Here is a 12,109-nt window from a genome sequence, read left to right as displayed (position 1 = left end):
ATGTTTCATTCTAGTCATATTCAAACAACTAAATTTCATAGGAAATATTCATTTCTGCACAAAGTCTAAATTTTTCTAGATGATTACACATGATTTTACAGAGATTTTACCCCTAGATCATGACATTAGACAGTGACTTTTCAGTACATTTTTGCAAAACTGAGAATTTTCACATGTAAAAGTTGGCTAGAAAATGTTCCTTATTTCAGCTAGATATAAGGTACTTACCCCAACCACTCTTATGTTCTGAACCTTAACTTGGAATGGTAAATGAGATTTTATTTGTAATCCATCTCCACTGGGGAACAAGTTGATTTATCTTACAGTGCTCTCAAAGAAGAGTTGTTTCCTGATGGCACCTGTTACACCTGGCAATAACTGGTAAATATAAAGCAAAACACTGCCCTGTGCAATAAGAATGTGCTGCTGTGCTCAGCCTGTAGCAGAAGTGGGAAAGACAATTGCCAAGAGGTCCTGCAGCTGCTCAAAGAATGAAGCGTTTACAATAAACACCTCACACTAAATATCTCCTGTGCATCTGTTTTCTTCCTATTAAAAGAAGTATAATTTCTGTGTTCTTTCAAATTAGTGTTTTCCCTCAATATATGCTGAGGCATAGATTCTCTTAGGCAGCTTAAGAAGGTGTCAAGTGCATACACAAACAGGCAGTTCCTTTAAGCCTGATAAAACACAGCCTGCTCAGCTGAATTACACTGGTGTCAGATAATCCAAGTAAAATCTTTCAAAGTTGGCAAATGAATTTACTTCCTTACTCCTAACTGCTTCAAGGACAAGAATGGTTCTTGTTCTAATGGTTCATGAAAACCCAGGAAAATAAAGAATAGGTAACAAACCAGATTGGGGTATTCATGACAGAAACAGAACTACAGGCAGTAACGGCAGTGAGAGCAGCAGTTTGAAATCCTTCTAAAGCAGAACTAAAACCATATTCACAGTCACGAAGGAGACCTTTACTGCTGCTGCCCTGTGCTTCAGACCTCAGCTGTCACTGCATGAACACAAAGCCTTTTGTCTGAACATCCTCCACTGAGGGCTCTTCACAAGCCTGAGTGCAAACCTCTATTAAATGGAGTAGTTGGCACAGTGGCTGCTGGGATATATCAGCTAATAATAACTATCACTCAATACAACTACAGAAAAACAAACCAACTTACCTGTAGCACAGGTGATGAGCAGCTGGCTGCAGAAGGCATAGGCATCTCATTTGATGAGTTTCCAGATGAGGAAAGGCACAGCAGGAAAAAACTATAACAGAGCATAGCTCACTCAAAAGAACTATGAGGAACTCAGCAACAAAATTAATCCATAATTAATACAGCCTGGTCCCCAAAATAAGTATTAGAAACAGATTGCTTTCACAAAGATCAGATCAATTAACTCTGGCTTTAATCACTTGCTACTATGTACAAAGGAAACACCGCCTATATCAAGGCTGGGATTAGATTGCCATTTACCTGAGACTGGAGTCAGCATGTTACAATTAGCTTTATTTTTGAACAAAGTTTCATCCACCACTTTACAAAAAAATGGTTTAGTGTTCACTGTCAGTTAAACCATTTTGCATAGTGAAATAATACTTGAAGGATTCATCTTTCAAAAAGGATTCACTTTTGCAGAATTCTGTAAGAAAGACTTAAACAGAAATGGTTGGGAGGACAGTTCATGCAAGAAAGCATTGTTGAGGGAGTTATTTCACAGGATAACAAAACAAAAAACAAAACAAAACCCAGGCAGCTCTTAATTGCTCTTAATTACAGTACATTGCTGTGCAAGATTTGCTGGTGCAAGCACCAACTGAATTTGTATCTTGTTCTTAGAAACTTTGTTTCTGTAATTAACAAAATGATCCCCTGCTAAAAGACTTGTAGCAAAGAGCAAGAGAACACAACTGAGATTACATTAACAAAAGTGCTAATTTGTGGAGATCTTCCCTTGTTTTCTGTAGTGCTGCTGGAGTAGCATCTTGTGTCACACAGGTGACGTGAGCCTCCTTTGGACCTTTGCATTTCAGAACTGCACCTGAGTAAGTGCATCACCTTGTGCTCCAGAAGGCAAGGTCGGCTCTGTAATACAAGTTGGCTAAAAGAAATATTCTGCTTGGCTCCAGAAGTTTCCTGAGAAAACGTCATCATTTATCCAAATGGACTCTACTTTGCTTCATAGGCTTCTGAGTGTCTGCGGATCAGGTTGAACTTGCCTGCAGGGTCGGGGACATACCACTTCTCCCAGACTTCTGCATAGGAAGCTGTTCTTCCCCAGGGTTTGAAATGTCCATTCCAATGGAGCAGCTTGGCAGCTTTCACAAACTGAGGAGAGTACCTTTTCCCAGCACTAGACCCTTCAATTGAAAAAGAAGAATTAGTGTTTGAAATAAAGGCAGCAGACACACCAATGTGGAAAATGTTAACTTCAAAACAAAGGATTTAACAAAGGAAATCTTTTCATTTATGGAGAAAGGAGGTAATAGGGGAGGCAGAAGTAAGAGCAAAGTGAGAAACAGGTGCAAGTAAATGTCATTGTGATCTCTCTGTGTCTATTTTCATATACTACCTTAACTTCCAAGTTCTTTAAAACCCACTTAACACCCAGATGAATTCAGCAGCCTATGTATTGTTCATTGGAAACATCCTGAAAAAGCTCTCCCGGCACTGGGGTTTCACCAGTAGAACAGACATGAATGTCTGCCTTTCTCAATAGTTTTGGAAGAAAAAATGTTGAATCACATCAGATACAATATATTTGTGGAAAATGAGAAGGATTTTCTGAGTCAGTTCAAGAACTAGCCCCTAGGAGTTTGAGAAAGACTCAGGTCCACAAGCCCCAAGATGGAATTGCAAAGCTATTTTTTCTAAAGAACTAAGGACAGAATAGGGGAATAAAAGCTCACTTTGCTACATCATCAACAAGGTGTCCAGCTATAGACCTGGAAAAGCACCCTGGGGGAGCAGCATCACAAATGCTTCATACGTACCGAGATGTCGGACGTTCCACATGGGATCAATACTGGAATGTAGCTTGTAAAATACAATTAGCAGTGGAGGTGTTGTGATGCTGCCAGCCAGAGTCTTACTGTAGAGTTCCTCTCTGGAAGTTGAAAGGATGCTGATCAGTTGTTTTCTCAGCACACACACACAGCCCTCCATTCAAGAGGGAAATACCACCAGCAGAACCCAAACCCTGAGCTGCTGGAACCCCCAGTCTGGGGTACTTACACCACATTAAGTGCCATCCACTTTTCCAGCTGTTTAGTGATGTTCTGTAATTTCCACTCAGTCAAATTGGCAACAAAAACTCCGGGATTGAAAGAGCAGGTGTTGGCTTTCATGGCAAGCTTTCGGATGGTTTCTTTTTTGTAATCTAAAAACCCAATGTAATTATACTGGGGGGAAAAAAAAGAGAGTAGAAACTAGCTTAAAATATATAGGGAAATTACTAAAGAAAAATTCTACACAACTCACAACAGACAGGTGTAAGTTGAAGTTGTTAGAGTAAATAACCCTTCCTTTAAAATGAGAGAAAGAAAGCTTAAGAGGTATAACATTTTAAAAATATGATTATTTAGACTACGTATCTTAAGGAATGCTGCATAGTCTTAATAATACCACATTATTAATATGGTACCAGTCTCAGATAAATTCATTTACATACATCCAGAAATGAAAAATTGTCTCTTTGACATTCTCAGACCTCCTGCTGTTCCACAATGAGAACTGCTCTCATTGTAAAGCACAGCAAAAATTCTAAGTAATTTATTGTGCCTGAACAGAAACTGCAGGTCCCATTTGTAAAACTGGTTTGGGCAGGGACAGTCATATGTTTAGGTTGACAGCATTTGGAACATTCTCAAATGTCTGAGATCTACAGTATTGTTATCATACAACAAGATTAAAACTAACCTGATTGCCTGCTCCACGGACAGCAACTTTACTACTGGTTGAGTCACAGTCATCTGAAAATGCAGCTGCGTGTCCAGGTTTCAATGGAGTGTTGTAAAGTTCAACAATATCATCTGGAAAATGGAAGAAAGCACAGAAAAATCAAAAGCTATCCTGACTAAGTTCCAAGTTAGGCTTTGCTCAGTCCATTGTTACAGCAGATAAAGCTACCCAGTTTAACCCAATTCACTCATATTTACAAAGTTTATACAGAAATGTTTGAGTTCTGTGAGAGATAAGATACTGACCTCAGCATAAGGCCAGTGGCAGCTAACAAAGGTCCCATACCTTGCACTATTACATCATCATCCACATAGATGACCTTCTCTGCATGAGGTACCAAGTTGGGCAAGTAGAATCTTGCAAAGGTTAACTGTGAGAACAGAAAAGCAAGAGAAGTGAAGAATTAAATGAAAAAATAGTCTACATAAATTGACTGATTTTTCTGGCACTTATCTACAGCTTTTTTATGTCCAAGACAACTTCTATCGAGGAAGTAAAATAGGCAGCAATATCCTACAAGTTATTTAAAATAAACAGGTTCCATCAATTCCTGGTCTATATAAGAATTTCTTATTTCTCCACATAGATCTATAGCATCCCTGAGGTGTTGGCATGCTTGACATGCCAGCAGCTGTCTTTCACTGTGGCTAGCAGTGAGAAATGATGCTATGAATGCATATATAGATATCCAAATCCATCTCTCAATATCGAGATATTCAATTTTACTGAAATTCAGAAATTCGATTATGAAAGATTGCTTCTATGCTATGATCTCTAGCTGTGTTCAAAATATATTGTTATTAACTACTAATTGCAAAAGGTAATCAGCATCATCCTCACTGGTTTGAAGGTGTCTGGCTTTTGGGGATCCACTTGTACTTTGCCTTCTAAGACACGAGGGTCAAAATCCAAAATTCGGTACCTCATATTTTTCAGAGGAGGGCTCCTCAGCCACATCCTGCAAGCAGAAGAAAGGCACAGATCTTGTTAGATGAGACAAAATCAAGGGAAAAGCAGGAGATCCAGCTAACAATGACATAGATCTTGATGTGGCCACTCACTTCCCTGCCCAAGAAACACATCTGGGATGTAATCGATGCTGACATCGGTGTTGTCCTGTGTGGCCACAGGGGCAAGCCCAGGGTCAGCAACTGCATACCTGGGACATGTGAAAGGTACGAGGTCACTTCTTGTTTTATCAGAAATACACAGGCCTGTTATCGCAGGCCCTTCCTGAAACCATCAGTGTGGACACAAGGGGGTTAGAATAACACAATCAGAAATGTGGTTGCCAACATTTGAATTGCATAGATGAAATGTAGAAGTACCTTTTACAACCCTTCCACCAACAAACTCCAACCTCACTGGTTGGATATAAACCCACTGGAAAAGATGTTTCTTTTCCAACCCTGAAAGCTGAGCAGGAGGAATGGTGGGACTCCCACAGCAGCCCTGTCAAGAAGCTGCCATAAGCAGCAGCAGATGGGACTGGGAGTCAGGGGAGTGCAGTTCCAGGAAAAGGCAGCTTGCTCTCCTCTCAGAAATACAGTTCACCCTGTTGTTGGAATCCAATGAAAAGATCATTACCTCAAGTGATCCACAGTATCATTCAAAGTAACAATGTGGAAAACCACGTTGGATCTGGTGTGCTGGTAAATGCTGTTCATAGCTGCAATTGCACCCCCGAGCCTCTCATCTGAGGCTGCGATGACCACAGAAATCTCCTTGTCATTCCTCTCATCTGTCAGCCTCTGGGGAGCTGCAGGAATAAAATCTATAGGCTGAAGTCCTAAAGGACTTGGATCTGTGGAGTAAAAATTACATACTTGTTTTTATTATTATATATTATTATTACCACACTAAAATTCCCAACACTTTATGCTATACACTTGGATGTCTGAGCTGAGGTGTGGATTACAGTAAACCAGTATCAAACACTCAAAGCATCAGCTTTTGAGAATCTGAGATGATAATGAATGAAATAACACCACATTTACAGAAAACTGCACACATTTAACCACACATATTCACATACTGGAGAAGGTATTAAAAGGCTGAGCTACAGTAGTGTACACTCACCCCAAACCACATGGTGGGTTCTGTCTGGCCAGAGCAGGTGTTTTCACACCAAATCTTTTTATCATTTTTTTTTAAATTAAAATAAAACCCAACATACCTGACAATTCCCGTCTCAAGAAGTCACTAAGGCTTAGGAAGTTATGATGAATAACTAGCAAAAATATGACCACAGCCACTATAAGGATGGAAATGTTCACTGAAAATTAAGAAGAAAAATCTTTATCAATATAACCAGAGAACTGAGAAACCCAGATACAAAAGATAGACAAGCACATATACACATACCTTTCCTTAACGTCATTTTTCTATTCTTATTTTATTAGCACAAGGTTCCTGAAAACCTGCAAGAAAAAAATACAGCACTCACTGCCAGTGCATTCTTCCATGAGGCATAGCACACTATCACCAGGAGTGTCACAACAGTTTCAGTGTCAAAGGCAGTAAACATTTTCCTCTGTCAGTTTTATGACATATGTAAAACTGTATATCACATTTTTAAAAGTGGGTATTGCACCAGGTAGTATCTAACTACAACCACAGAATCACAGGTTGGGTTGGGTTGGAAGGAACCTTCAAGATCACCTGGTTCCAACCCCTACCATGGGCACAGACACCACCCCCAGCTTCTCTGGGCAACCTGTGCCAGGAGCACACCACCTCACAGGGAAGAAATTTCTTTTTAATAGCCCGTTTAAACCTGCTCTCTGTCAGTTTGAAGGTATTCCCCCTTGTCCTGTCATTCATGCCCTTGTCCAAAGTCCCTCTCCAGCTCTCTTGGAGCCCCTTTAGGCACTGGAAGGGATTCTAACAGATCCATGTCCTTCTCATGGTAGGGACCCCCCCGAGTACAATGACATATCTAAAGAAGATCTCAGAGATAAAAAGGAGACATGCAGATCTTGCCACTTACTTCACTGACAGAAAAAAAAAAAAAGTCGAACTCCTTCTGACAGTCAAAAGTAAGCTGAGAAGATTTGGAAAATTATGAGTGTTTTCTTTACTGTTGAAACTATTTTTTTAACTATCTGAACCAGAAGCACCTGAACAAGATAAAATGTTATATGTTTCTTTCCATACTTAATTAACAGCAAGATACTGGTGTTTATGAGATTTTAACAAACACCATTATACGCTTTAAAAAACATTACATTCTCTACATAAAATACATATATTAGAATTTCAGCTGAAGTGTCACCACACAGCAAATCACCATTTCCAAAGTGGAAAAGAAGGCAGCACCATCATTCTATAGAAGGGAGTAGAAACACAACACCAATGCAATTCCGGTAAGAAATTCAAACATGCTCGTTCATTATTTAAGGGCCGAGGTGAAATCAGAACAAGAGAGCTGTGTATCCTAGCGTGTGAAGGAGCTCTCAAGTAACACACAGAAAGCTCTCTAACAATACGCAAAATTCCAGAACCGGTGAGAGACTTGCGAAATTCCTAAATTAAAACACCTCAGGCTGGTCCGTGACTGTTACATGTATCAGAACCACCTTCCCTCCCGCTGCTGCATTTCACCCCCAGGGCAGACACAGCAGCGGAGCCCAAGTGCCTGCCCCGAGCTCTGTCTCGAGCACCACCGCGCTGCTGGCACAGGGCGGGACATGGAGCTTTGCCTGGGGAGCACAACGCCACGTCCCGCTGTGCAATTCCCAGCGCCAGGGCTGAGGCGCGCACGGACGCGGCCGGCGCCTCGCACGGACACTGTGCCCCACCGACACGCAGCAGCCGGGCTGGGGGCAGTGACAGAACGTCCCCTGCACAGGGACGGTCACGGACAACAATAAAACACGCACGGCGCCGCTCCGCCGGCTCCCCGCAGCGCACACCGCGCTCCCCGGGCTGCTCTGCGGGCACAGCCCCGCTCCGGAGCCGGCGGGCCCGCGCCCGGCTCTCCCGCACCGCCCCGGCCCCTCACGGACCGTCCGCACGCGCCGCCACCGCGGCAGCGCTCGGCCCGCGGGTGCCCGCCCGGGTGCCTGACCGCCGCCAGGTGCGAACCCGCGCCGCGCCCACCCCGCCGCGCTGCCCGGCGGCTCCGCGAGGAGAGCCCGAGGCTCGGGTGGGAGGGCGGCCCGCCGGCTGCCGAGACAGTGCGGGCTCCTGACAGGTGGCCCCGCGGCGCCTCGCACCTGCGGGGGAAGGCGGCTCCGCCGGGGTCCTGCGGGGCGAAGCCGCCGTTGCCGAGGAGACGCGTCCCGGCCGGTGCGGGTGAGCGGAGCGGCCCTGGAGCGACGGCGACAACGCGGAGGCGATGGCCGGGGCTGGAGGCGACAACCCCGGCCGACGGAGCTCTGGGCGGGGCGGACGGGGCGTGTTTCCGGCCAGCTCAGCAGCCGCCTTCCGCTCCACCGCGAAGAGCGCCGGTGGCTGCGGAGAGGCCGCGCCGAGCCCCGAGAACAGCAGGGCCCCGCCCGGGAGCGTGCAGACTGCTGCGAAGAGGAACGGGAAGAAGCCGGAGAAGCGCCGCCGCCATGCTGAGCGTGTTCCGCTCCATCCCCACGCAGATGGTAGGGCCCCACCGGGACGCTGCGGGCGACACGGCCGGGCGCGGGTTTAATGTCCCCTGCCCGCACGGCGACACGGGTGGGCGCAGGCTCAGCGCGATCTTGGCATGATAGATAGATAGATAGATAGATAGATAGATAGATAGATAGATAGATAGATAGATAGATAGATACACGGCTAGAGGGATGCAGGATGAATCCATGTAATTCCGGTTTTTGACCTGGGAGCTGAGACTCTCATGCTGTAAAAGAAGGTATTTCGCAGCTATGTAAGGGAAGCCCCTCTGTGCTTTCCTGCCTCTGCTATAGACGGACAGAGGTCAACGTGTGCTCCCAGAGAGCCACGATTTTTAATGTCATGCAAACATAGATTCGTTGGGTTTGGAAGGAACCAGTGGAGATCATCCAATCCAAAGCAGGGTCACCTAGCGCAGGAATAAACCCAGGTGGATTTGGAATGTCTCCAGAGAGACTCCACAACCTCTCTGGGCAGCCTGTCCCAGTGCTCTGCCATCCTCAACATAAAATTCTTCCTTCTGTTGAGGTGGAACTTAGTTCATTTTAGTTTATGGCCATTGCTCCTCATCCTGTCGCTGAGCACCACTGAAGAGAGCCTAGCACCATCCTGTTGGCACCCACCCTGGAGATATTTGTCTGTCAGCCAAAAACACAGGTGCCACACACACCCTCTTGGGCACACTCTCTTCTGTGGTGATACAGCTTTTAGTGATGTTAAGATGACTACAGTGATATTTTGAACTTGCATTGCACTTACCCATATCAGACAGTGCTTGCTTCTGTTTCTAGGTGATGTGGTCAAGCCTGCAGAGGAGGTGTTTTCAGCCACTGTAAGAAAAATAATTCCAATCTGGTTTGAAAGTTGAACAAAAACGCTGAGAACCCATGGTCAGGTAGACTGTAGGATCTAACCTGAAAGAGTTAAGTGGGCAGATCTTTGTTTTGAGTAACTGACTAAAAAGTCTCTTTTCACAGGACTACAAGGGCCAAAAATTAGCAGAACAGATTTTTCAAGGAATCATTCTTGTCTCTGCAGTAAGTATAGTAGACCAGTGGGTGAGAACATAAAAGACTATTTTATTTTCTGATATTATAAATATTTTTCTTATTGTTTGGGGTCACTAAAAGCTTTAAACAAAGAGGGGCTGTCATGGATTAAAACTTTTCTTCCTCCTGTCTTTTACTTTCCTTGTTGGCCTGCAATTTTGAAAAGGTTAAAAAGATGTATTTTACTGTGCTTTTGAAAAACCTGTATTTTCCTACCTAAAGCCACCCCCTGCAACTTAATCATGTCATGGTGGGGGAAAATGTTTTTCTTCATTTAAAGTTTGATTTTTTTAAATATTTGTTTTTCCAGGTAATTGGTTTCATCTACGGGTACATCACTGAACAGTTTGGATGGACTGTCTACATAGTTATGGCTGGATTTGCTTTATCATGTTTGGTAAGAATGTTTTTTCCCTAAACCAAAAAATACATTCACTACTTAATCTGGAATAATTGCTAAATTGAGGGGCTGTCAGGACAGACTAATGCTTGCTATGCAATTCAGATTTATTAATACATATTTGTGCTTCCTTTGATCTGTATAAAGTGCTTTGCAGCCCATTAAGTTCTTTTTTTAAAATGCTAGCAGAATTTTTGCAATTTAATACCACTTTTGAGTTAATTTTTCACTTCAATAAAAGTTGAAGTCAAGTTCAGCTGACAGCATTGGTAACAGAAAATACAAGGAGGCTTTCTGTGCAGTGTCATGACAATTTTGCAGCTGTTCCCTGCCCTGAGGAGAGAGACAAGGAGGCAGAATATGGAATTTCAGGAGTAATTCCTTTTCCATGAATGAGAAGTGTCCCATTCCTATTGGGGCACTCCCAATCCAGTTTTACATGTGGTTCTTATACCTTTCAAGCGTTCAGATAGAGCATGATTTGACCAATCACTACGCAAGACACACACACAGTGCACTGTTGAAAAGCCCCTATAATTCTCTGGCATCATCATCCATCTGCTCCTTAAACCTCCCCATGTCAGCCTGGTTGCAGTTACTTACCAGTGATGCCAGGCAAGGGGAGGGTCTCAGTGCAGTGTGGGAGGTGCTGGGATGCTGCTGTCACCTCAGGAGTCCAGGGGTGTCCTTCTTTCCTCAGAGGGGGTGCTGTCCTCCTCCTTGCAAGAGCCTGGGATGCTTTAGTCATATTTAAGCACGACTTTGAATGCAAACTGTAAATGTATATGAAATTTTATGAGTTGTATTAGGACTAATAGATAATTAGGGGTGAATCTATTCCTAAGAAGCTGTACAGAACAGTTCTTTAGCATCTCAATGTCCATGTTCTGACTCCATTCCTTTGCCCTCAGCTGACACTCCCTCCGTGGCCCATGTACCGTCGCAATCCCCTCAAGTGGCTGCCTGTCCAGGAGTCAGGCACAGAAGAGAAGAAGGCAGCAGACAGGAAGCCAAAGAGACATTCTAAAAGCTAAAAATTATGGTTTCCAGGTTGTTACTTTGTTAATTTTTGTTAAATTAATTTCCACTGAGAAATACTTCTTTGGCTTAGTGTTTGGGTTGTTTTTTTTTTGTTAGTACTTTGTATACAACCAAGCTCTGCAGGGAGCATGAAGGCTGGACATTTGGTCTGGAGTTTCAGGGAAGTCCTTGGGAATACAGGGAAGGGGGGGATTAACTTCAGAAGGCTACTGGCGGTCACACCTCAAGTATTTCACCAAAAAGGAACAAAGTGAATCAAATGAATTCTAGTTAATCTGTTGCCATAGCTGAAAAGATAATAAACAGCTGGATTTCTACTGAAATATTTCTAACTGTGTGTAAAACAAGCTGTCAGTAGTGCCTGGTTGTAACAAATACTGTGAAATGGTACATACCCCACAGACCTGAAAACAACTGTATAGAGGGCCAGTTTTTGTTTAAAATAAATTTCCCTTGGAAAAACAAGAATAGCTCTTGAAACATTGTGACTTGAGCATGTAGTGTGTGAGAAGCAGCAGGATCCATAGGTAAAGGCATTTTATTTTACTACTGTCATGTCAGAAAGCTCCCTCAGATTTAGCAACAGGCAGGAAAATAGACAGGTTGTTAATTTATAATTTTATTTTACAAATTCAATTCCCTTTGACTTCTTTATTATTTAAAAAACATGTGCTTTTCCTGTGGGAAAACAGATGGTACACAACAATGTCTGGGGGCTGTAGCAAGACACTCTGGATGCAAACAAAGAGAAATAAGTATTTTATATTTTCCCTAAGTGATTCTGGTCTTGGGCACTTTCATTCCTAAAAGGAATTAGTATTTGTAAGGCAAAGCGATTTCTCCAGCTGGGACCATAGTAACCATGGCTGCATTCCTTTCAGACATTTTCAGACTTATTTTATCCAGTTACCAAATGCTTTCCCCCACCTTGGTGACTGCCTCAGCAACAAAACACAAGAACAAAGTCTCTCTTTACAGGCAGTACAGCCGCCCCCTTCAGCACTTGGACTTGGCAATTTACACAACCTAAAGACCTTGAGTTCCACAAAAAT

The 12,109-nt window shown here is 43.4% G+C and overlaps 2 protein-coding genes across 3 annotated transcripts; one reads left to right on the top strand and one right to left on the bottom strand.

Annotated features, from left to right (window-relative positions):
• Positions 1 to 1,390: 1,390 nt before the first annotated feature.
• Positions 1,391 to 8,314, bottom strand: GLT8D1 (glycosyltransferase 8 domain containing 1). The gene is made up of 10 exons (XM_058844622.1): positions 8,177 to 8,314; positions 6,324 to 6,379; positions 6,136 to 6,234; positions 5,547 to 5,763; positions 4,800 to 4,917; positions 4,245 to 4,329; positions 3,918 to 4,030; positions 3,234 to 3,400; positions 2,993 to 3,105; positions 1,391 to 2,359 (listed from the first exon to the last, which is right to left on the bottom strand). Exons 2-10 carry the CDS (start codon positions 6,337 to 6,339, stop codon positions 2,169 to 2,171), a joined length of 1,119 nt encoding a protein of 372 aa, XP_058700605.1. The 5' UTR covers positions 6,340 to 6,379; positions 8,177 to 8,314; the 3' UTR covers positions 1,391 to 2,168.
• On the top strand, positions 8,179 to 11,523 carry SPCS1 (signal peptidase complex subunit 1). 2 transcript variants are annotated; one of them, XM_058844623.1, is made up of 5 exons: positions 8,179 to 8,554; positions 9,359 to 9,399; positions 9,545 to 9,604; positions 9,927 to 10,013; positions 10,928 to 11,523. In XM_058844623.1, exons 1-5 carry the CDS (start codon positions 8,299 to 8,301, stop codon positions 11,048 to 11,050), a joined length of 567 nt encoding a protein of 188 aa, XP_058700606.1. In that variant the 5' UTR covers positions 8,179 to 8,298; the 3' UTR covers positions 11,051 to 11,523. The 2 variants fall into 2 exon arrangements, with proteins under 2 accessions (XP_058700606.1, XP_058700607.1); XM_058844624.1 differs by lacking the exon at positions 9,359 to 9,399 and having other exon boundaries at positions 8,303 to 8,554.
• The last annotated feature ends 586 nt before the right edge of the window (positions 11,524 to 12,109 follow it).

Source organism: Poecile atricapillus, chromosome 9 (assembly GCF_030490865.1).
Source record: "Poecile atricapillus isolate bPoeAtr1 chromosome 9, bPoeAtr1.hap1, whole genome shotgun sequence".
Lineage (NCBI taxonomy): Eukaryota > Metazoa > Chordata > Aves > Passeriformes > Paridae > Poecile > Poecile atricapillus.
This window is presented reverse-complemented; position numbering and strand designations above follow the sequence as displayed.